Source organism: Python bivittatus, unplaced genomic scaffold (assembly GCF_059951505.1).
Source record: "Python bivittatus isolate LINGU-HERP-01145 unplaced genomic scaffold, Pbiv_v1 ctg000220_np1212, whole genome shotgun sequence".
NCBI classification, from domain to species: domain Eukaryota; kingdom Metazoa; phylum Chordata; class Lepidosauria; order Squamata; family Pythonidae; genus Python; species Python bivittatus.
Genome location: NW_028277048.1, coordinates 10,487,321 through 10,512,809, shown reverse-complemented (window position 1 = coordinate 10,512,809; position 25,489 = coordinate 10,487,321). Strand labels below are relative to the sequence as shown.

The 25,489-nt window shown below is 41.6% G+C and overlaps 1 protein-coding gene across 6 annotated transcripts in view; it reads left to right on the top strand.

Annotated features, from left to right (window-relative positions):
* The first annotated feature begins 257 nt into the window (after positions 1 to 257).
* Positions 258 to 25,489, top strand: part of CDK16 (cyclin dependent kinase 16) — a 59,083-nt gene continuing 33,851 nt past the window's right edge. For 2 of the 6 annotated variants that reach the window (XM_088137867.1, XM_088137869.1), the window contains exons 1-2: positions 260 to 432; positions 3,666 to 3,779. In XM_088137867.1, coding sequence (XP_087993993.1) covers positions 3,742 to 3,779 — 38 coding nt within the window. In that variant the 5' untranslated portion in view covers positions 260 to 432; positions 3,666 to 3,741. Of the gene's footprint in view, positions 433 to 3,665; positions 3,780 to 25,489 lie in introns of all 6 variants that reach the window. The other 4 variants (XM_088137866.1, XM_088137865.1, XM_025163646.2 and 1 more) reach the window with 4 other exon arrangements.

Genomic DNA, 25,489 nt, shown 5'->3' with positions numbered 1-25,489 from the left:
GCTGAGATTCTACCACATGAAATGAAAGAGGGGGATTCTTTATTGTTCTCGCACAGATTCATAAGGCTCTGTATTTCTGGGAATGACTGAAGTGTTTGTTCCGTTTCTTCCCTTTCCTTCTTTAAGTGTGGGGTAACATTAATTGTGCACGGCCTCCAGCTTTTCTCATGGTTTTACCCATGTTGTAGGGAATGGTACGCTCTAAAGGGGAGGGGAGAGTGAAGCCCAGCCAGGGGGTTGGCGTTGGTCAGTCGTAGGGTGGGAGGTGGCTGGGCTGGGGGTGGTTCCACGGAGCTGGGAGGGAGGAGTCGAGCAGACCCGGGCTTGGGGGTGACCATGGGTGGTTGAGGGGTGCCGAGTTTAGAGGCGGCCCATGCTGGCGGCCATGGCCGAGGATTACTGGGACTCGCAATAGCAGTAGCCGCCGCCAAGGTAAGAGACGTTTCTTTACTGAGGAAAGATTTGGGGGGGGAGGGGGTTGTGGAATCCAGCATGACCTTTGACCCTTTGTTCTGAATCTTCTTCCTGAGAGATCATTCTCCCTGCGTTTAGACCGGATCGCCCGTTTTCATACAACAGATCTGATCGTGCAAGCGGTCTTGTTGACCTTTCTTGAATTCTTTTATGGCCTGAACACCCCACCTCCTAATGCACTGCTTTATGAATTACTGAGTTCTTGTTAAAATATTTGGTGTCTTTCTCTCATTAGGAAAAAGTAGGGTTCATGTTGATCTGTTTTTCATCTCTCTGTTGCTATTCCATATTTATCCCTAGTCTGTTTCTAAACTCTTCCTCAACAGAGCTGCATGAATCAGATCCTGCTTCGTTGGCCCAAAGGGAAGCTATTTTAGCTCAAGATATTAGAGATCCAGACTTTCTTCTTAATCCTCCTTCCCTGGTTTCGTGCTCTTCCTACAAAGTCCCTGGGATCCACCCCTTCAGTCAGGGTTTAAAACCTGGTATATCCTGCATAAGTTGGTGCTGAAATTAAGAAGAGATAGGGTTGAACTTCAGAGGATCCTGAGCCTTCACCACTTTATGCCCCATCTGTATTATTGAGTGCCCCCGCTCCCCTTTTCCACATCTACCAGAGCTACCTCTCCCAGTTAACTGCCAGGCCCTGAAGATTCCCCATTCCTGTCAGGCCTTCCTTTTTGTTCCAAGCTTTTCATTGTCTTTGACCTTTTTGAGATTCAGTCCATGCATTTAATATTCACCTTGTGACTGATGATTCAGGGTTAGATGTCCCTCTCTAAGAGGTGCATTTCTGTTTGGACTTGCTGGGTGAATCTTTCATTCCTTCTCTTCTTAGGGACATTCTCTTGTTCTTTGCTTTGTGCTCAGATTGACTTTTTAAATTGCCTTTTTTTCTCTCTCTAATCGTTATCATGGATGCATATAAGTAATCTCTCTTGGAGGTGAGAAATCTTTTACCCTTCTGATTTTCAAAGTAATAATTCTTTGTAAATTGCTAAGTTTTATTTCATCACCCTTCCTCTGGATCATACAGCTTTTGGCATTCTTTTCATGGTATTGGAGAGGGGATTAGAACTGGATGTGAGCTTTGCCTAGAAAATCACAGAATCCTTTTTTTCTTTTGCACTTTATAAACATGAAAAAGGATTGTGTCCTCTTCCTTTTCTCTCCCCCAGAAACCATGTGAAAAAATGTGTGTGGAGAGAATGTGATAGGGATCCAGCATGCTTTCTGCCTAGGAAAAAGGGAGAAGAAATTAAATTCCAAAGGAGGACAAATTGCAGTGAGCCATTTCTGTTCAGGAATTCCAGCTGCTCTTGGTCAGGGTGGAAGGGAGTTCATTTTCTCACTTTCCACCTCCAGACCTGGTGTTATCACCTGCTGCCTCACAAGCCTGATGATGTAATTGGGGGGGGGGGCTTCCATCTCCTCTCTTCACGCAGCGCTGCGTCTGCAACTAATAATGTGTTGGTAGGTAAATGGTTCTTGTGACGATGCTGGGAGGTTGGCATGGATTAGGGTTGTCTTGAGAGGAACTGCTTTGGGGCAGCTGCTGGCCAGATTACCCTGGAGTGATTTGGTGCAGAAGCCTGCAAAAAGGGAGGGGGCCTAGCTGGATCTTCCTGTGTTTCTCCCCATATATGTAACCTAGAATTCATTAGGCCAGATTTCCTTCTTGTCAAGCTGCTTTACTATTTGTCCTGCTGGAGCTGACAACTTAGCAGCTACCATGTCTAGTTATCCTGTCCTCATTTGGCTTCTAAGCCTTGGAGGAAGATGTTTTTGTCTATCAAGCGTGCTCATTAGAACACTACAGAATTTGTGGGAACTTAGTTCTGGGTTGATATGGCTTTCCCCTTCCTACTTATTTCTTTCCTTGCCAACTGAAGCAGGGATGATTGGCTTTTGGCACTCGATGGAGTTGGCACTTGGGCCAAGTCTCAGGACTCTGCAGAGAGAACTGCATTGACATCTTAGCTGCTCAGTTTTCAGAAGACAAGGGACTTGGGAAGGCTTGCTTCCAATGAAACCTTTATTCTTCTCTTTTTAATATTCTTGGACTTTTTAGACTCTAATTGAATAACTGTCTTTTTGTTTAATGGCTTTTATTGGTCAGTGGGTTTTAGTTACTCCTGAGTTTGGTTTGCTGCTGAACTAACTGTGAGCAGAATCAGAACTGAACCAAAAAGTTATTTCTTGGGGTGGCCGGTACAGTGCTTCAGATGTTTTCAATAGTATGTTCTAGCCAGCATAATTGAGGATTAGGAATCAGGAGAGTTATAACTGAAAATGGTACCAGGTTGCCACCCTGTATCTACTTCAGCCACCCACGCAAGGCAGATCCCAGCACACTTGCAAAGCACTTGCAGAAAAAATGTCCACAAGAGAAAAGAGCTGTGCCTGATGCAGGTAAGTGAGCCAACTGGCATCATTTTGAATACATGAAAGAAAACAATATAACAGAGACAGTGGAGAACATTATACTATTGCATCCAGACTTTTGATTCCCTTTTTATTCATTTGCAGGATAAACTGTCTGGGGAGGGAGTCTCATTGAGTCCAGTAGGCCTTATTTTTGATTAAATCTACATAGGCAGTATTGATGGACATCATATTTGAGTGAGAGGTTGATTGTGGTCTCTCATGACCATCTCCACTATTTAATCCAGTGGCTTGTATTGCTCTGTTTCTATCATTCTTCATTGGCTGCGATGGCATTTCTCTTTCATTCTTCCAGTAACTATGGGAGAACTCCTCCTTTATAAAGCAGATGGGGAACAGTTGGTGGGATACTGCCATTTTCCCAGGACCACCTAATGGATGGACTTTAAACATTGGTTTAAGGCCTGCATTATAACTACATGCCATCCTCCATGCTAATAAAACTAAAGACATTTTTCCTTGCCTCAAGGCTTAATTCCATGTACTTAACTGCTGAACAAAATCTTAAAGAGTATACCACTGTTCTTTAATTGTCCTGCAAATATCACAGGCTGCAGTTTTTACTCATCTGTATTGGGAATAAGTCTTATTTGAATTATTGAGATTTACTTAAGGTTAAATGTGTTTTTAAGTGCACTTTGATGTATGCAATGGGACTTTGAGTACTGAAGCATACACTTTTTCCCCTCTGGGCTACACCCAGACTCATTTATCTTGGTTTTTCTTTGTTTTGGTTACCATTTCAGAAGTACAAATTCAGGATCCCTGCCCTTTCAGCTTTTATTCATCGCCACCTTCCACTTCTCCCCTTGAATACAGAAGATGATTTGCCTCCTCCCACTTCTTCCTGCCTTGCGAAGGTAGACTTCAGCAATGTTTGAATAACACTGCAAAAGCTCAGAAGGGAAAGATGGGCCTCTGTAGGCATCTTAATTCCCTTTTGTAGTTTGTTGGCCCTCATCTTGGCTAGAATAATAAATTATGCTTAATAAGCAACTTTGCCTGTCTTTGCCCAATTTCTGTAATACATGCAGGCCTCAGCCTTTCTTGGCATAAAATTCTGCCAAAGGTCAGCATTGTGACCCTTAACAACAACAACAACAACAACCCAAACTTCTATTCTGATGATAAGAACTTTGCTGTGAATACTGATTGCTTGTCTCTCTGAAGAGCTCCTGACTGCTTGGGCCTCGAATGTCTGTTCTGTTGTTAGATTTTTTTGTCTTGTAGTAGCAAGGTACTTAGTACTGTACAAAGCACAAATAGCCACATGTCTGTTAAATCTTATAATTATCATTACAGGGGTAGCCATCTTCTCCCCCTCATAGATTATTTGTTGTGGTGGTTTTAACTGTTGTATGCCGCCCAGAATCACTGCTGTGGCGTGGTTGGCTCTATAAGTCATTTAAATAAATAAATAAAATAAATCTTCCTTATACATCAAGCAGGGCCAGCATTGCAGCCTCCAGGCACCCTGAATTTCCTCATTAAGAGCGCAGTGCTACCTTTCTGATTTAAGTACACAAAGGTGCTGTGGGGTGCACATGACACAAACATGGCACCTGTTTGCAGCTCCTTAAAGCAGCTGCAACTCTTCCTGGGATTGCATGGCGGCCTTCCTGAGCTGTCTCAGGATCCTGGGAAAAGATGAGTTTTAGACAACTGCTAGATCCATGCCCCAGATCCTCCGAAGCATTGTTTTTGCCTTTGAATCGGAAACACTGCACAACCTTACTCAGTAATAGGCTTTAGAATACCTTTGGCGTTGCTTAACAGTAAAGGCTCCGTGGATGTGGAGTTCATGTATTTGCATCATACCAAATTGCTTTTGGATTGGGGGATCGGAAGAGAGGAAGCTGGAAAACCGATATTGCTTGGTCAAAGATTTTCCGAAGAGACATTTTGGCTGTTGTCCATTGCCCTTCAGGAGTGGGTATGAGGCAGTAACGCAGCAGTGCAGGCATGAGCAACTTTTTCCGTGTTCTGCATTGGGCAGTGCATGTTGGCTACATATGAGTTGGGAGCTGGATATATACATGTATGCCTAGTGGAATGAAATAGAAGGCACAATTACTGTTTTTTGCTTGTGCAACTGTGAACAATTAAAAAAAAATGGACACAATTTGAGAACTTGGTAGAACCTCTAAAGGCCTGTGATTATCACTTGGCTATCCCGGGTCTGTCAGATGGCCAGAATGGAGGTGGAAGGAGAGGACTTGGCTAGGCATTTATTTCAGCTTGCTTTTTGTCCTTTTCTTGCTCGTGCTGTGTGGATAAAATAAAAACAACGCCCCATTATATTTACTGTTACTAAATATTGACTTAAAAAAGATAGCTTTGCCAGTTTTCCCCAGACTGTATGTTTTTGGAATGTAATGGACATGTAAGGAAATAGTTCCCTGGTGGAGAGGAGCAGCCATGAAGACTGGTGCTCAGCCTGCCCTAGGGAGCTATATTTCAGCATATGAAAGGTACAGCCAGGTGGAGATAGTTGAGGCCCAAACTGATATAGGATGTGGCTGATAGCTAGTTGCTGAAGGTACAGAAAAGATGGAGTTACAGTTTTCTTACATAAAGGGTGGAGGTAGGGATACAGGGATAGGGTGTTTCAGTTTTTACCATAGGAATAGGCTCTCATTTGGGCATTTTATAAAAAGCCTTTACAAAAGGAGACGTGAAGCAGGAGGTAATGCCTAGGCTTTTTTTCTGGCATTGCTTAACTGTCTTGTTTAAACCAACAGGTGTAGTTGGTTTAAACAAGACAGTTGACTCATTGACTGGATGCACCATTGCACTAAGTCATGGTTTGTTTAATCATGGTCAGATAAAAGTAGTTGAGTTCACACAGTGCATAAGCCAGAGTCCAACAAACTACATTATTAGCTTAGCATTTCTGATAGGAGTGTGCTACAGCACAATTTGCATATCCATCCTTTTTTTCTTTTTAATATCAGTAATATTTTATAATGTCAGTCCTCTAACCTGTTGTTCAGATGATGATCGAGAGCCTAAAATATACTTTGCTACAAATCTTGTAATCATCAGTGCTCAGACTGTGTAAATGCAGTGGCTCTAAGTAGTATTAAAGGTGTGGTAGAGAGCTGAAATGTGTGTATACACAGGGTTGCTACACTTAGCTCCCTTAGAGATGGAAGATGAAGTGTGGAATCTCAACCTTTCCTTTAGGCGAGCTTTTTTTTCAAAGGAAAGGTTCTCGCAGTTAAATCTGTCGATTTGAATAAAACAAAAATTGCCCGCTAAGTCTGCTGGATAGCCACAGGCAACCAAGACTTTTCTGTGGGCAAGTGAGGAGACTGGCAATGAAGGAATAGATCATTCTTTTCTTCTCTGCTAACCTGCTTTACTTCTCAGATAGCTCTTTCTAACTCTCCTCAGTAAGAAAATGGGTTGCAAAAGAGGGTGGATAGTCCACCAGTCCTTGGTGTCCTCCTTTTATGATGAATTTGCTAGCATATATTTACATTACATCCTGTGTTTTCTGAGATGTTCAAGAGAACATATGTGGCATTCCTCATATTTATCATGGTGGGGTTTAGAAATAGTGATGGTTGGCTTAGAGAAAGGGACTTGAAATTGGGTTTCTCCATCCCAGCCCTTCCCTCTAACCATTATACCACAAAGACAGCTTCATTTGGTTCCACACTGGTGATTTTTATGGACTTTATAAGCTAGTTTTAAACCATGCCTTGCTTAGGGGGAGCTAAAGCCTAAGTGAAATTGCTTTGATAGAAGATTTCTAGTCATGTCTGCACCCTGGTACTTTTGCCTTAACTCCCTTTTGATTTCTGGCCAACATTCAGGAACCTAAGATGTGTTTGCTTAATTGTGGTTTCTTGAATAAAATGCAATTGGCTGAGCTCACACCCCATACTGAGCCATAAACTATAGTTTAGAAATCATAAAGGATAAGTTCAAGAACATGCTGAGCAAAAAACCAAATCCCTTCCCCAAGGTTGGTTTAGTGCTATGTGAGAACCTAGCCATAAATAAGCTTAGTCCCAGTGTTACTACTGCCTGTTATGGTATATCATGTTCCCATCTAAAATGTCCTGGTTCAGCTCTTTGCGTTTTCATTCTGTTGGAGCCTGGTATAGAGAGCAGGTCCTCCCTTCCCAAGTCCACTTTACAGATTGTTGAGGGCAGATGTGATGAAGGGAAAACAGCAATTTGGATGAAACTTCAAAGGCATATGGGGAGTAGATAATGATAGTAGTTGCTAGATCCAGACAACTGCTTTGACTATGTTGCACAGTCTTGTGCAAAAAAAAACAACACCCAGAATCCTGCACAAATCCATCTGAATCTGAGTTTCTGAGTCTTTAGTAATTGTTGTCCATGTTGTCCAAACAGTTATGAGAGCTAGAAATCTGCTTCTTAAAAAAGATCATCACAGGTTAAATCCTTCTTGGCATATCTCTGTTTTAAATAACAGTGTACTGAATCTTGCTGACCTGTACAGCTCAATAGACTGGCCTTGGTTGGAAAAAAGCATTGAATATACAGAAGACAAACTAAAAAAAAGGTCAGTTCCCAACTTCTGCTGGATCCTCTGGTCTGGGCTGGTGAGAGTTGGTGGGGGAAAGGCTTTCCGCTGCTTTAGCTTTGTTAAACCCATCCTTGTGCAGTTCATTCTTGTGCTTCCTATCATTGCATTCCTTTCTAGGGACATGTAATCCTGAAATAGGTTCCAGTGCTGTCTTGTCTTTACATTACCTGGATGGGATTAACTTTATCATAAAGCTGTCTTAGGATCCAGTGCTTGGATCCCTGGCAGCAGCCAGGGACCTCTTGGGTAATGCAGCCGTGGCTCTTTGGAGTAACACTTTTGCTGCATTTGTTTGAGTGCACAGCTTGGGCAAGACTTGGTTGGGTCTACCACTAGGCACAGGCTGCATCTTGCAGGACATGTATTTACCCTACTGAATGTTTCTGCTGGAGTTCACATATCCTGCTAAGCAATAATATAATTAATTTCATAAGAGCAGCATAGTGAAAATAGGGAATTTACTCAATGAGTATTGCTTTGCAAGCCCATCTCATGCTTGAAGATTGATGGCTACAGCATCATCTGGGTATTGTGGACTGTGCCCCTATTATTATAAAGGAACCTTTTCTAAAGCAAAAGGCTTGGTCCACAGACACCAAGTCCAGAAATGCTGCTGTTCACTTTAATTGGGTGAATGATATGTTTATTGCTGTTGATACTAGTTGCCTGAACTTCCAGCAATGGATTTTGGCCATTTCCTCCAGATGGAGGCAACTTCTTGTTCTTCCTGAGCAGAAGAAAGGTTGACTAGAGTGTCTTGTGTGCCCCCTCATGCTTAGTGAAAGGAAATATGAGATAGCCAATAGAGTTTTTCTTATACTGTAGGAGCAAAATCATGTTCTCAATTGGAAATCTGAACCCTGCCCACTTTAGTGCTGTCAAAATGTTACTGACTCATCCACCATTGCCTTCAGGTGCCTCCTCCAAGTTGAAACAAAAAGTGAGCTCTTTAGCTGCTGAGAGATTGCCAACCCTTGCATTAAATTTTTATTCACATTAGCTACTATTTGCTAAACAAGTCAAAGTCACTAAGTTGAGGACTTGTTTAGCCAAGGACTTGTTTAGCCAAGTCCTGGTTCGCTTTCCTTTTTTAATGCTCTTGCTTTGCATCTTAAACTGCATGCAAATCAAACCAGAAACAAGCTAGGACACCACAGACATGCATCCTCATTTGTGACTGTAGTTCAGTATGCTGTACAATCAATCAGTCCACCGTGATAACTCCATTTTAGAAGCAAACTTTGTGCTGGAAATAGACAGGCCTCTGAAGTGAGCTATGGAGCTTTCCCCCTGTAGCTGCCTTAGAGTGTATCTTGGTGTGAAACACGGAGAGAACAGCGCTCCTTTTGAAGGTCTGCACTGTCAAAGAGGCAAGCTGCTACGCACTGTATTCACCTGGCAGTCTGAAATTGTATCTGAAAAATGGCTTGTCTCTTCTTCAGTGTGGAAAAGAAACCTCTCTGGCTTTTAAATGCTTCCTCTTAATTTCCTGTGGCCTGGAGGGGAGAGGTGGACCGCAGTTTGAGAAATGCTCAAAGCCCAACCCAGTGATCAATACTGAGAGGGGCTTATCTCTGGTTGAGCTAGCAGCTGTTGCCTGCAAAAGCCAAATACTCCAGGATGTATTAGACATCTGGACGCTGCTCTTCCCTAACCAGATCAGTCACAAGTTTTGTAGTGGGACTCCCAAATCTCTATTTGGATATGATGAAAGCTTAATAAGGGATTGCTTATTTTTTATTGTCTAGTTTTATTTGGACTTGGGCTAAAAAAATAACATTCCATCCCAAGGTTTGACATGCCTTGAATCATTCACAAATGGTTTGTTCCCTCTCTGTTAGCAATTAGCAGTTAGAGGTCCTGAGGCCAGATCTATCTCCTGTAGAGGGAATGCCAACAGTTCCCTCAGTTGTTAGTTCTGAAACAAGGGTGTGTGTGCTGGAAGTGGTAAGAGTGGATTTACTGACAACCTATTTAGTAGAAATAGAAGTCATGACCTTCTGGACCAGAGATGCGTGGTTTACAGCACCAGAGCCATATGCAACCGTCAAACTCCCTTACCCAAAACCTCTGGATTCCTCTGTGGCCAAACGTCATCATGTGATTTTCAGCTACTTAAGTGGGGGAAGGGGGGAACACACAAATATTGCAGCATAAACTCTAAAATAGGCTTAACATAATTAATACCCCTCCAGGAAAAAAAAATGGAAAATTTTATCCCCATCCAAAAGCATGGTCAGTTAAACCCACTTCATATCATCTTCCTGCTCTCTGTGGTCCTCACTGCCCACCCTAATGTTAAATGTGGTCCCTGGCTACCAGCAGGTTGCCTGGCCCTTCTCTAGGCCTGCTTCAGAAGTGGCCCACCAGTAAAACTAGTTCTTAGTATGAAATAGCTAACTCCGCCCTCCAAAGAGGATGCAGGTATTGTTTATATGATCTCTTAATCCAGGATGAAGCTCAGGGAGTTGAATGAACTATTACTGATGTTGATAATCTGATTCATGTCTTAGGTTTTAGTAAATCAGGCCCATTCCTGTGCAGACATGCTGGGGAGAGTCTCTGTTGATAGAAAAGTATTGGGGAGGGATTAAGAATCTCCTTAACCACCCTTCTTTTCCTGCAAAGAGTCTGGAAGATGGCTCATTCTGCAAGGACGTGGTGGTGATGGTGATGGTGATGGTGATGGTGATGAACAGCATGCAACTCTGAGGCCACTGATGATGGGAGTCAAGTTTGAAAGAAGTACATAGATTAGTACTAGCTTTCATTTACTCACATAGGCTCCAGCAAAAGTTGGGGGGGTTATAGGAATACAAGAGTCCTCATTTCCTTTCCCCTCCAGAGACATTGCTGGTGTTAATGAACATGACTTGCTTCTGAATATTGCTTTGGAATCAGTTGGGTGTATGTGTATGAGAGTGGGTTAACACATAGTAAGCCTTGGTGTGTTTAACCACAGTTTATTAAATAAACCATAATAGGTTGGATTCACAGTACATGCCAAATCATCAATCATTTTTTACAAATCACACATGGTGCTTAGCTGTCATATGATTTGATGCTTTGACTTAAAGTACTGTTTGAACTCAGCCTTAATACGTATGTGTGTGAGTGTATCTGTTATTAACCAGTTCACATACATCCTTTTCAGATCTGATCATGCTGACAAAGTGTCAGACATCAGTTTGAAGCTTGCATTTATAATGCTGGCTTGCAAGAGAGCAAGACAAATGGAATTCAGGCTTGCGAGATTCTCTCTGCTGAGGTTCACCCATTAAAGCTCTGTTCAAAAAAACTGAATATGTGGTAGAGTGGTTTGTTGCACAGGCTCATCCCAGAAATTGTTGGAAATACTAGGACCTACTTTACAAATCTCCTGGCCTTCCCCGATGTGTCCCCCCCCCCCCCAGCAACCCAATTTAGTGGCTCTCTGTTTACCTTCTGCTGGCTCTCACTGTATTGCTGGGAAGTTATGCATGAGGGACCAACAAAAATGTTGCCTGATTTCTTTTATTTTCCCCTTTGTGAAACTTTTCATTTACATTTATATAGTTCAGAGTGTTCAAGGAGCAGTAAGGTGGGAGCTCAACTCAGCCTCAGTTGTCTGTAATGGAAAAAATATGTTATTATTTGAACTGTGTCTAAGATCAGAACCTGATCCATACATTACAGCAGGTCATAATATGGTAGTTAGTTTTGAGATTTGTGTGCTGTGTGATTTGTAATGGTTTATTAGTTATGGCTTATGACTTAACCATGTCTCAGCATGATTTGTAAATTTAACCTCAGTGGAAGCTATTGAGAACTGAGCCAGCTCCAGTTTGTACTGCTCTGTCTTAGGCTTCAATTTTTAGCCATGCTAGTTTCTAACGTAATAGTCTCTGGGCTGACAAAGCTTAGAAATCATCTTAAAGATTCCTTGGCATTGGTCTCTAATTTCTGAAATTGTCCAGGGTAATTAGATGCACAGGATTTGCTCTTCAATGCTTCCAGAATGTTGGGTCTTTGGGGTTAGACTGAAGATTTAGAGGGTTTCCTTCATGGGTTGGCATCTTCTGACTATTTTTCAGCACCCCAAGTCTTTCTAACCTTGTCCTCTAGCAGAAAGAATCTGTTTTCACCAACTTGCCAGGAGCCAGAGTAGACATACCATGCATCCCTTATGAGCTTCTTCCTTTCTTTGGATTTTACTGGTAAGTTACTCCTCTTGGCTGAGAAGTGGGATAAGACCATAATCACTGAGTTTGTGAATTATACAGCAGCCTTGACTGAAAAAGATTTCTAGTGATCAGCCCAGGAGTGTGTTTCCCACTACTTTAAACCAGGTCAGAACTGGTCTTGCCTGTAGCCAGTGATTCATGTTTACAGAGTCTGCCTGTTGTCTCAGGGCCAAAGTGTTAAGCCCATTGGAGTCCTTTGGAAAAATGGGATTGAGAATCCAAGTGCCTTTTAATTGATTGGATTGCAAGGGGACAGATTGAAAATAATCTCTCCCGCTCTCCCCTACAGCCTCCCCTAATGTTCAGACAATCCTTGGCTGTTTGCCCTGGAGTCAGCAGGCTTGCTTCCCTGCCTCCTTATTGGCCAAGTTATTCCCAGGAGTATTAATAGAATGATGAGTGCAGTCCCTTGCGTACTCAATGGAGCAAGCGGCTCCTGGCCCTGAACCTCTTGGTGAGGTAGGATCCCTTTTCTGCCTTTAGTCTGTCCCTTTAAGACATGGGGAGGGTGTTATTGGTGGTTTATTGGCTGCTAGGGAGCTATGCTGAACTAGGAAGACTGTAGAGTAGTCTTGCCTGCCTAGCTAGCCCTGCTGTCAAATGCATGTCAGCATGCCTTTCCCCAGCTTTTATTTAGAGAGCTAACTTTGGATGTTGTGGCTTTCCTGCTTAGAGGGCTGTATCTTTCCTGTTATGCTTATACTTGCCAACATTTGAGAAATGACCATGGTGCCACAGTGGAGGAGACTGTATGATCAAATCCACCTAGGTTTGAATGTAGTGATTACAGTTTACTAATGGAAGGCTGATTTCTTAGACTGTCTTCTAACTTGGGTGACTTCACCTATTGTTGAAAAAAGGCTGAGATAAGACATTTATGACCCTAGCAAGCATGTGAAGTGGATTCCTGTTTGTATTACAGATCTCTTTTTCCATTTGTTTTCTGGGAAGGGTTTGATTTTCTTGCCTTGTGTCGGAAGAATTGATGGGAAGACAACTGATGTTCCCAACCCTTGCATCAAACACAAGGCTGAGAGTGGAACTCAGCATCAGATTTGTCTTCAGAGCTGCAGTCCAGTCCTTGGATGCAGTTTAAAATAATAATGGTGTTTTCCTGAGCAAGGACAGAGTACCCATCAGTGCTGCTTAACCACAGCAAGTCTGTGTATGGCTTCTAGTTGGTACTGAGTTTCACCACTTTTTTTTTCAGCAGTTAATCGCTGAGCTCCTATGCACCTCCTCTACTTAGGAAGAAGAATTGACAATCGCACCTTTCTATCTGTGCTGCTGACTTTGAAAGCTGTTGCCCCAACTTGATCTGGAAGAAGCCTGTGGTGGCAGCACCCCAGGGTGCAGTGCATGTTATAACACAACAGCAACAGAAAATTATTTTTCCCGTCTGGGATTTTTTTTTCCAGGTTATTAACAGATGGATATATGCCAATTCTAAAAACAGTTGTCTGCTAGTAATACATTGCTTTTTAAAATACTGCATTTGGAAGGCTTTTAAAAAATAAGTATTTATGGTGACCTTCAAACAGGGTTCTCTCTCTCAAATTTACTTTCTATCCCCCCTTTTTCTTTTTTAGCATAGTTGGAGCAGCTTGGGCTAAGCCCAGTCCACATTTAACTGGCCAAAGCCCCTATGAGCTCAATGAGGCTTACTCTGTATAAACTATAGGATTGCATGATTAAAAATTAGGTGCCATAAAAAGCTAAAATATTACCATATGTTTCTTAAACCTTCTCTGAATTTTATAGGAATTGTTGGGTTTAATTAAAAATGACTAGAAATCTGGAGACAATGATTTAGCTTGCTATTTCAAATCAATATCTGAATGTCAACCTTGTGCAACTCTGTAGTGCTGATCACTGTGAACATCTCTACTCTGCTCTTCATTCTCCTGTTTCCAGCCATCTTTTTTCTTAGCCTCCATTGGCTCTATCTTCTGCTTTACTAGACTCTTCAGTTTCCCCTCTTTAGCTCAAGGATTTGAGCAACTCAGAAGCTGGCAGGCAGAGAAACTTGAAAATGTCAACCTGATAGGTAGCAGCTGTTGGGGGGGGAATGGGGGAGGCAAATTCTGTTCCTGGAATGATTAACAAAGGGATAGAAAATAAAAACCGCTGCTGTCACAATGCCCTTAGGGGGGAAAAACTCTTTATGGTCATACTTGGAATATGGTGCTGAAGTTAGTTGCTGCATCTGTAAATGTGTGTTGTAGAATTGGAAGAAAAGTAAAAACAGTAATGGGGGGGTGGGTAGAACCCCTTCTTTAGGAGGAAATGCCAAACTATATGGGGCTTGTTATTAAGGAAAATGATGAGCAAGAAGGTACGTGGCCCAGGTTGGTAACATAATGCACGATACGGGACAAATGATCCATTTTTTTTATAATACTCTCATTCAAGGTCATTTTCTGTAATGAAATCATTATGCAGTACATAACAGATTTATGGAATTTGCTGCCACACAAGGCAGCGATACTTTGGAAACAGGATTAGGCCAGGTAGTGGAGGATGAGGCTATTGGTGGCAACGGATTAGGATGTCTCTATTCTGCTAGAGCTGAGGAGAGTTTGGATTTGACTGGCTGGGGAACAGTAAAGGGAGGGCCTACATGTTGACTTCATGACATGTTTGGAGGCTTGGGGGGGGGGAGAAGCATCTGATTGGCCACTATGTGAAATAGGGGCAGCTTTTTCCTGATCTTCTAGCATCCTATCTGCCTTATCTGTCATCCCTGTACTTCTGTGGTGTTAGGACAACTCAGCCAGGCAGTGCCAGAAGCTTCATCAGGGCCACAAAATTTGTTTATTTATTTAATTTATTTAGTTGACTTGTCCCCGCCCATCTCCCCACAATGGGGGACTCTGGGCGGTTTACATCAAATTAAAACCATAAATACATAATTAAAAGTTATAAAAAATTCCATAGCATATGTTAACTACTTTTGGAACAACAAAACCTCTAGCAATCTATTCTTGACTTTTCTTACGGATAGAACCTTTACTTCCAGGTTGAATTGATCTAAATTAAGTTTCCTAGGACATGTGTTAAATAGCTTACCAATGCCAGGTTATTTAAGATACTTCTTTGTGAATGGTTATTCTAATCATGTTACATTTGGGTAAATGTGCATGTAATTATCTTGATCTTTTATTTAATCATCCTCTGACTGTTGCAAATGTACACATTCACGTGCGCTCTCTGTCTCTCTCACACACACCCAAAGGTCAGTTGAGGATATGCTTCATTTACTTGATGCAGTTCACAAAAATGTGTATGCTGTAATAAATGTGTCTAAGGTGCTGTTTTGTGTTTGCAGGAGTAGATTAACATGGGCAGCACTCTAGAACTTGTTCATTTGAAGTGTGTGTGTGTGTGTGTGTTTTAGTTTAATTTAAGCATGTACAATAACTGGTTCACAGAGCTATAGTTTTGCTGCTTCGCAGATCTTGCTTGCATAATGCAGTAGCTTTGGTTATGTGGCCATACAGAATTGCATTTGCTTAGATACAAACAATTGGGTTAGTACACTATCTATCCGTGCAAAGATACTAAGCAATGTGATTCAGGTGATTTGACATACCTTCCCTAGAACAAAATAGCATTTGATTTTGAGTAAGCATCCCTACAAGAATTCAGAGTTTGCTATAAGGAAAAAAGTCCTTCAAGTCAGTCTTGATTTCTGGTGACTTCATGGATGTGTCCAGGTAATTTTCTTGGCAACAAAGGTCAATTCTCAGAATTTTGCTTTCCACTGAGATTGAAACATACATGCTCATCTTTGTATCTCTTTGTTCAGCTTCATAATGGTATGTAGGTCTACTTCACACATGAGTAAAAAATTAGCACTATGTGGCTGAGCTGTACGTTTCTACAGTCCTGTTCTCCTCTGTCAAGCAGCCGAGAGAAGAACTTAACGAGGAATCACTTTCAGCTTTTACAGTTTTTGTTTTTTCTGTATCACCACCTAGGAACTGTAGTTTAAGCCACAGTCTGGTTTGTAAAAGAAGCCATGGTTTGAGGTCATTATCAGCAGGCAAAAGTTTGTTCCAAATGATAACTCTTACTTCATATCTAATGATAACTCCAGATATGTAGAAAGGAATAATGAATCTTGGTTAAATTGTTGTCAAAATGTTTTGGGAAGTCAGGGGCCCTTGTAAATCCAAGGCTGTGCTTGAGCTTACTGTATTCAAGAGGAGCTATGTGCAGTATTGCTGATCTAAGACCCTAACAAAGTTTACTTACTTAAGCTATCTATAATTATATCTGTCAGTTCTGCCTGTGCCCACTGATGTAACCAGTCTCATGTGCAGCCCTTGGCCAGCAAATGGCTTGGCATTGTATCTGAGCAGGGGCACAATATGAGATCTGCATCTGGAAGGGCTCTGTTACTTTAAGATGATAAAACAGAAATCCCACATCACCTTATTGAGTTCTTTGGATGGGTCTGAAAGTTTAATGTGTTGTTACATGAACTCAGCGCTGACATCTTGCTATTTTTTGGTTCTTATAGGATATCCACGATAATACAATATATGTATGACAGAGCTCAATCTTTATGTAACTGATCAAAAGCATGCATGGTCAAAAGTATGCTTCATTTATTTCGGTAAAAATATTTCCAGTTAAGGATGTATAAATTTGTAGTGTCACATCATTTATAATGATTATCCTAAGAAGCCAGACTTTTTCTGTAGGGTTCTTTTATATTAATGCAATGTTTATGATTCAGTTTTTTTTTAATGTATAATTTAAGAGGTAGAACCTGTACTGATAGTAAAAAAGAATGGATTTTTATTTCCTTTGCTCCCTGGTGCATATATTCTGCTTCACACATTGCAGGAGAAGTCAATACTTGTTTAAAGAATTTCCGTGAGGTTTTTGCTTCCTGCCCTGTATGAAAAGGTTCCTTGAGGTGTATTTCATTGCATATGAAAAATAGAAGAAGGCAGATGGGAACTAGGGTGGGTCAGCGGGGAGGCATGGCCTGGCACCCTGCTTTGTACTGTTTTAATATTCACATACTAAAAAAAAAATGTGTCTATCCTGCATTTCAAAGGGACCTTTCTGAAACAGAAGATTCACCCTTGGTACCTGTCAATTTCCAGTACAGACCTTTTACCTTTGTTGCTCTTCCTGTTTTAAATGCATTATTTAAAAAGATGTTGCTGATTCAAGGACCCAAGAAATTTGGTATAAACAACGTTTTAAAATACATTACTGACCTGTTACCCCAAGCGCAGAGAATTCTGTAACAGGGAGTAAAATTTAACCCAAACTCTATTTCCCCTTCTCTCCGTGCCGGAGAAAGCCAACAGCTAATTTAAGGCAAGGGATGCAAGCTTGAATGTCACCTCTATCAAAATGAATCATAAAGTTGCCAGTTTTCTCCAGGAGCCTGCAAGTGCCGGAGGATGGCCTTCCTGATCAGCTGTAGCTCTAGAGGTTTGGCCTTATTTCAGATTCCTAACAGAGAAATAGAAGTTTGCAGAATTGGAAGTATTTTTAACAAGCTTCCTTTCACAGTCAGGTTGCTCTTTGCTTACCACATCTCTGAGGAAAGCTCCTCTGAAAGGCTCCCCAAACAGGCAATTCTAGAACCTTCCTTGGTAGCAATTTTCACTGGTGAGCTAGGGTTTCACTGTAAAAGAGCTCTTTCTTAATGTTAAGGCAAGGGCTACAACCTGGACATTTTTGAAGATTGTTAATGGATTTTCTCAATTATCATTGGTGTTTTTTCCTGGCATTATTTAGAGCGGAACTACCGAGCGCTAATCCTCTAGTATTTCCAATCCAGGATATGATGATTTTTCAGGAGTCTTTGTAACTGTGCATTTACTAGTCCTACATACTGGTTAGATTTGCACATGCCAAATTGCTGCTTGATTAGCTGTAACTTGTTGAAAAAGCCCCAGTTGGCTGAATTCACGCAATATACTAGGAATGCAAAATGTGCAAGCCCATTTCATCTCTGAAAACTTGTGAAATTACTTCCCAAAATGGAACCTCACCCTGCTCGTTTTCTGAGTATAGCCCTCAATGTAACACACAAAGCTTGATAAGGTCCTCAAGCTGATAGAAATTGGGCAACTGTGCACTTAAGCAGTAAGCCGCAGTTTGCAAACCACAGTGGCTGAGTGTGCACAACACACTACAGGTAGTCCTCGCTGAACAGCCATTTGTTCAGCAACCATTTGAGGTTAGGAAGGCGCTGAACGAATGGTACTTACACCCAGTCTTCGAACTTACGGCCGTAGCAGCATCTCTGTGGTCACATGATCAAAATTTGGGTGCTTGGCAGCCCGCCTGCATTTATGACCATGGGGACCGCTTCAACTTCCCCCACCTGCATATTTCCCCCCATCTCTGACTTTCTGGCCACCCTGCGCTCCGCCGCCCCTGCCGCCCTGCACCCCTGCTGCCCTGCACCCCTGCTGCCCTATGCTCTGCCCTGCAACCCCGCCACCCCTGTTGCTCCCTCCGCCTCCAGCTGACCTTTAGTGTCTACTTCCTCTTGGGGTGTGCGTGGCCTGGCCCTTCGCAAGGCAGCTGCTGGTTGCACGCAGGCTTCTTCCTGAAACTGTGCGTGGCCTTCCTGAAGTGGGGGCAAGGGTGGCGGAGTGCAGGGTGGCCAAAAGGACAGGCATGGGGGGAGATAGGCGAGTGGAGAGAGTTGAATCGGAGGCGAGTGCTGCAGGGCAGGGGAAGCATGAAGTCCTCGCCTAACTACGGTGTAATCCTGGCCTAACAGCTGCAACTGGAACTACTGAAACTGCCCTTGCTAAGCAGTGCGCTCATGTGATGTTTCACCTAATAACCGCGAATGGAAATTCCAGTCCCAGTTAGGATCGTTAAGCAAGGACTACCTGTAATGAAAACCACATACATTACAGTCCCTAAGTAATTGATTATTGTTTAGGACTGCCTTCTCTTGCCACATCATGCAGACCTGTTGGGAAAGCAACATTCAGAATTGTTGGTTGGAGTTCTAGGTCCCAGTATATTTCCAGGGTACATGGTTGGGGAGAGCTGTTCTTCACAGTGGAATGGGTGGGAATATGCGTATTGTACATGCATGGTGCAGATGCTCATCCCATTCATAAAAAGGTGCCTGTTTTATGCAGTTACACAGCACAAAAAAGGAACACAGAATGTGTTCTTCAAATGCACTGTTTTGCAATTGTATCATGAATGTACTCATTGGCCTTTTGTACCTCCCATCCAGAAAACTCCAGTCTGATGCCCAGGATGAAACATTACATGGTTGCTTGAGTGTAAGGCAAATAAAGAAATAAGTGGGCACTTCCTTAGAAAGAAGAGGAGCTGGAGAGCAGAGGGGACTTAAGGAGGACACTTAGTAGAGAGGCAGAAAAGAATATTCAAGGATGGGAGAGAGCTGATAGCTGAAGGAAAGGAAAAGGAGGTAATCAGCATATTTTTATATAGACATGCCTGTCTTCGTGAGAGAGAGATGAAAAGAGAAGCACTAGTACACACTGTGAGAAACTAAAATGTCCATTCTGTAATAAGCATAAAGGTCTGAACTTCTAAACAGAAAGCTATATCTGTATTATCTGCTTATACCTTTGTTTTGGTAAATAATTTAAATTATTTGTAAACACCTGATCCTCTGAATCAGTGGGAGGCAGACTGATAAGCCTCTCCATACCTAACCTACTATTTTACCTGAAGAAGAGCTGCTAAAGAATTGGCTGACTTCAGAATCAGAAATCTCAAGGTTATCCTTTTGGGATGGTGGCAGCAAGATTTTTAAACTGTATCCTTAAAGTAAATTTGCAAGTTGTGTTACGCCTGTTTAGGTAAGAGTTACCTTGGTGATCAAGGTGGCTTGCCCTCTAGAACAAGATTTCCTCCTGAAATCCGTGTGGCTCCCACCCTGTTGGTATTCTGTAAGGCCTTGAGGACCTGGTGGTTCTCCCAGGCCTTGGGTTGGGATGGATGGAGCCCCTTGTTGAAGGTATTTTGCCTGTGTTTTCATATCAAGCAATTGGACCCCATCTTGTTTTGTCCTGTTTTGTGTTTTTATTGCTTATTGTGACCTCCCTCCTCCCCGCCCCGAGTCGATTTGGAGATGGGAGGCTCCTAAATTGAAAATATTAAATATTTTCAAACATTATTTATTAAATAAATAAGTCCCATTCTACCCCACTGTCCTACATCCCTTTAAATATTTGAGAAATACCAATACATTCCACCACCATGTTGTTTTGAACTACAGTAGTTATTTCAGCTCAGTGAAGCATTTGCCTTTTTGTAAATACTTTGAAGACTTTCTGAGCTGTCAGTTTGGTGTTTTTTGAACTGAAACTGTTCTAATGAGGTTTTTATAAGTCCAGCTAACAGAAGTGCCCTATTCCAGGTTATGGAAGCACTGGTTCTCTTGGTCTGCTTTCATAGTTTTCTTGTGTGCTGTAGCATGACATTGGTGCCTCCAGTATAGTTGCTCAGAGCAGGAAGAGGCAACCATGGGACATATGTTGTTCCCCCTCTTCCTGGACCCTCAGATTGTACCACCAAACCCTGGGAAAATATTTTTGTTGTTCATTTGTTCTCCTGAAATTGAATATGAGAATGAGATTGGGAAGCCTGTAGGAGGCAAGCTACCCCATTTCCACCCTTAAATTCCACAGATGGTCTAAAAATTTCCAATTATTTCTAATAGATATTATTTGGTATTTATTGTTTCTATTGTTATCATTAGGCCTGGCATGTAGAGCTCTGAATCTTTACCACTAGGAATTTTAATCAGCCTATCCATCATAGTTTCTTGAGTCATAGCGAAACAAAATGAAAGGTTGTTTTCTGGGAAAGGAAGAATTCATACTAGATGGTGTTTTGCCTAGATCCTTTACAAATCCAAAGTACTAGTGACCTCCAAATGTTTGGGGATTACAGTTCCTTGAATTCCTAGCTACTGTGACCAGTGATATATTCTGATCTGTGTCTGTAATAAAGATATATCTGAATATATGACAAATGGTCAATATGGCCTCATGCAAAACACACCAGATTAGGGCATGTGGCTATAGAGGCTGATTTCCATTGACATGTTCCAGGATTAGATTTTGAATATACACCTACTTTGCTGACAGGAGACTGGACTATTCACATTCCTAAATGTGTGCCAATTATTTCCAAGTGTTAGCGTGTTCCTATCACAATTGGAGCTTCTGCCTCACATACAGTATCCATAATTCTATCCCTTATATTCAAAGACCAGCACTACTTGCAAAAGAATAGCAAAATACTTGTAAAGAACTTTGCCTTTGCTAACTGCAGGAGACCACTAAAAACTTGTGCTGAAATGCTTGCCACTTTTCATCTTTTGCAAACAGTTTTGCATACTGACTTGCAGAATAGGCTATAATCATAAGATTAGGCCGCTGAGGCAGAGCTTCCAGGCTCTGGGGCTGATTTTTTGAATCAGAAACAGGAGAGACCTAAATACTCTTCCAGTTTATCCTGGTTTGCCCCCCACATTTATTTAAAATATTTCTATTTTGCTTTTCTACCAGAAAGCAATCAAAGTGGCAATCAAACTTTTCAAGGAAATCTGTACTTGCAAAGAAACAAAACTATTTGACTTGCTTATCTAATCAACACTTCTAGTCAAGGGCTGCCTGCATGTCAAACATTGAACCAGGAAACCTGCTCAAATCCCCTTTGGGATGATGACTGAGAATGGTTGTCTTTTAAGCTGAAAGAACTGCCCAGTTCAACCCTTTCCCTAATGCCTTCCTCTGGCCTACAGTGCTTGCCAGTCAAAGCCTCTTTCACTCACTCCTGCAAAATGAACTCCCATATCTGCTTTGGTCTTCTTGTTTCTGATTTAAAACACAACTGAAAAGAATGAGGTTTGTTGTTGGTGGCCAAGTGGGATCTTCTGCAAGTTGGCATGCAGAAAATTGTTCGTTTGCAGAAGGTCATGAGTGGTAGCAGTGAACTTCAAAGAGTCTTGCATAAAAGTAAAACAAGTACATTTCCAAGCTTCTCTTGTCACAGATATTCTGAAAATATCATTTCCTTGCATGTGGTTGCTCTGAGTCACAGCTTGGAGAATCCTGATGGAACTGACATCAGAATTCAATTGTAATGCCCATATGTAATGAAGGGGGCTTGTGTACGTGTGTGTTTTTTTTCAATTAGGTCTTCCTACAGCCTAATTAGTTTTTGTAGCTGGGAAAGATTGTTTCCTTCTGAGTCTGATGATAAATTCCATAGAGGTTAATGTGAATAAGATCTGCTGTGTAAGTGGCCACATGAAGTTCAAGACAAAGAATGAAACAAAACTTTAAACAAATTGACTGCCATATGTTGGAACAGCCATTAAAGTTGGATTTTTCTGCATTGTGCCATGTAAACCTGGGTGTGGGAGATGCCACTTTGAATGCTCAGTTGTGTAAAGCATTAGTGGGGAATCTATAGCCTGCCAAATGTTACCGAGCTGTTTCCCCACAATCCTCACTGTTGGTCACGGGGTTGATGGGAGCTGTAAGTCAGCAACATTGATAGGCCACGTGTGTCCCAATCCTGACCTTAGGATTCATTCATGCCACAGTTTAATAGCCATTCATTTTCCCCCGGCAAACTTTGGGAATTATACTTTGATGAAGCAGAATGCACTAATGGTCTCTATAGAGAATTCCAAACATTTTTCTCACCCCAGGAAAATACCACCCCAGGATTGTTTGGGGAGGATTAAAACAGGATGCCTCAGCTGGTGACAGAACCTAACCAATACTGGCTGATTTCAGAAGCTAAGCAGGGTTAGCCTGTGCTTAGATGAAGAACCACCTGGAAATCGGAGGCTGAGAAGGTGAAGAAAAATCTGGAATAAGAGAGTGGTATCACTTTTGACTGCCAAGAACATTGTGTGGATGTAATCTCCCAAGAGTCAAGTTTGACTTAAAGACACATTTACCTTTTTTTTTTAAAAAAAAAAAGTGGGGTAGACATATTGTGGGTTTGTAGTATAAGTAGGTAAAATCTTTAAAAATATATCTAGAAGTAGGAAACTATGACATCACAGAAAGAGGTACTACATTATGTTCCATCGGTCAGTGTTATTGTGAGGTCATAAATCTTTACAAGTCACACCACTCTTTGCTGTCCTAGTTTTTTTTTTTAATTGGCAGGGATTTGTTTTCTGCATGGTGAGCATAATAATACTGTAGCGATACATTGGCAGTATTAAGTGACCACATTCTGCAGCATATGTAAATCAATCTACAGAGAGCTTTTAAAAATAGACAGATTTGTAGCTGTTGATGGAGAATATATCTTACAACTGCAAGAGTGAAATAACGTCTGCCTTGTGTAGAAAGCATACACACACACTTTCTGTCACATGTATGCATGTATACATGTATGTGTGTATACATGTGTGTATGTGTGACTGAGTAACAAAACTTGAGATACACAAGAAGAGATGGCCATTATCGTTGGACCTTATCATTGTCAAAGATGGTATGCTGAACTACTTAGGCGTAGACTGAGTCAGCAAGATAAACACTGTATTCATATGTTTTAAAAGTGGCTTGAATTCTTCCCCACTTTTGGTTCTTCTATACCTATGAGAATTAGAGTTACATATTAGATCATCTTCAGTGCCTAGGCTAAAAGCAAAGCCTAGGATTTGTGGAGGACAGATCAAGATACTTGCACATGTAATGACCCGGTTATTGTGCTAAATCATGATTTGCTCAACCATAGTCTCTTGAATCATGCAAATACATTTAGGCAAACAAAATGACACGACAGTTTTACCATAATGTGTGAATCCAACTTCTCTCTTTCTGCCTCTCACGCCCTACCCATTTAGCTCTTTGAAGATGTGATCCTGTGGTCCCCTTGGAGCATATGTCAAGGATTGTTGTTGCCAGTCTTTTCAGGTGGTGGGCACCATGGTTTGACTTCATGAGATATTATGGATGGATGCTAAATTAATAACTATATTTAATTGAAATAATTGAGGCTGATACCTTATTGTTGTCATTCCAGAGACAGGTGAGATAAATGCCCTCTATGAAAACCACTGTTAGATACCTATCCCTCTTCATCTTTTGCCCTCTGAGCTAAGCTTGGCAAAAGGCAATTTTCACATTTATTCTCCTTCCTCAGCCCCTCACAAACAAAGGGTCAAGGACTGGATCTGCTTATCAGAGGACTAGGCTGACTAGATTACTTGTTCTGATAAAAGAGGGGAGGAATGCTAATCTCATCTGAGACAGAGACCTCTGGAACTGCTCCTTGCTTCACTCCGTAATTGTATGGGGGAGGATTGCCTATTAACTCTCATTTAATAGGAATTCTTTGGTAAACATGGTTAAATAAACCATGGATTAGTGTGATGTACAAATCTCAGCATACTTGTGACCCCAGACAAATACATCAGTTATAGCATCTATGAGTTAGAAATGGTGAAGGGTTAGAGTGTAGGACTATACTAAGAATCTTTGTTGGTAGGACGTTGTAGGGCAGAGAGGACTGTAGTTTAACAGGACTTGTTGCTATGAGCTGGCTTTATCATTGTTATTGGGAAAGGGTATAAAATAGTTATGGAGCCTTGGCAAAAGTCATGTGATGCTGGCAAAAACCCCTACTTGAACCTTCACAGAACTGTTTTGTAGGCTAATGGTGGACAACCCATAAGCCACGTGAGGTCTCTAGCCAAGGCCTCCCTGATCATGTTATCAAAATTTGGTGACACAGTTTTTTTCTTTTCTGAAGAAATAGGACGCAAAATACACCTATTTTACATATCCTCTCAAACCCCAACGCTTCCAAAGAAGGACTAGACATTTTGGACCCACCCCACTGTGTAACAAACATCACTGCTATATCTCCTGTATACTTTTCCTGGTGGGGGTGCGGGCGCTGGTGGCAATAGCTCTACATCCTAAAATTATCCCAAGGCTAATGAGGGCTTCTCCTGCTCTTCCGTAACGTGAAGTGACAAACTGAGGTGAAGGATGTCATCTTCACTCGAAGCCTGTCCGCTGCTCATGGCCTGCCTCGTAACCCTGAGCTCCCAGGTTGTCACATCTTTTTGACTCAAGGATGTTGGGCCTGGCAGGGACATAGCCAAGGGAGGTAATTGGGAAAACCTGGGTAGAGGCCCCCAACTGTTCCCACCCTGAGCCGGCTGGAGAAGATACATTGTGGAAATGGGAGGCAAAACATATGAAGAAGTACTTTCTAACCAGCCATGAGCATTAATCTCCCTTTCCAGAATTGTTAGTATTCAGCAAAATATCCTGAGCATTATCCTTAAAGGTATGGATTTATTAGATTGATGTCCTGTCTTTCTTTTAGGAGCTCAAGGTTAGAAGGTACAAAACTATAATGTATCTAATGCTTAAGCCATTCAATATTGTAACTTACATCCTTAATGTTCAAACTGTGTTCAGATTCCTCTCAAAATAGGACTGCTATTTATACATAGTTTATGGATTGTGCTGAGTATTGTTTATGCCAAATATACATATTTAAAATTTAAAATGTGCATGTTTATTTGCTTTATCGGTCTTCTACAATGACCGTGCAGGTTCAGGATACTTGGAGTTGGAATATCACACATAGATAGGATACCAGGTTGTGGAAGGCAAACTTTGTATATCATGATCCTAGGGGTCTGCTTAACTGAGGTTTTGGTTTCAATATCATATTTTTATCATTCCGTATATACAACTGAAAAGCTTGCCTTATTAAATGTTTACAAATTATTTATAAAAACAATAAAGGCAGG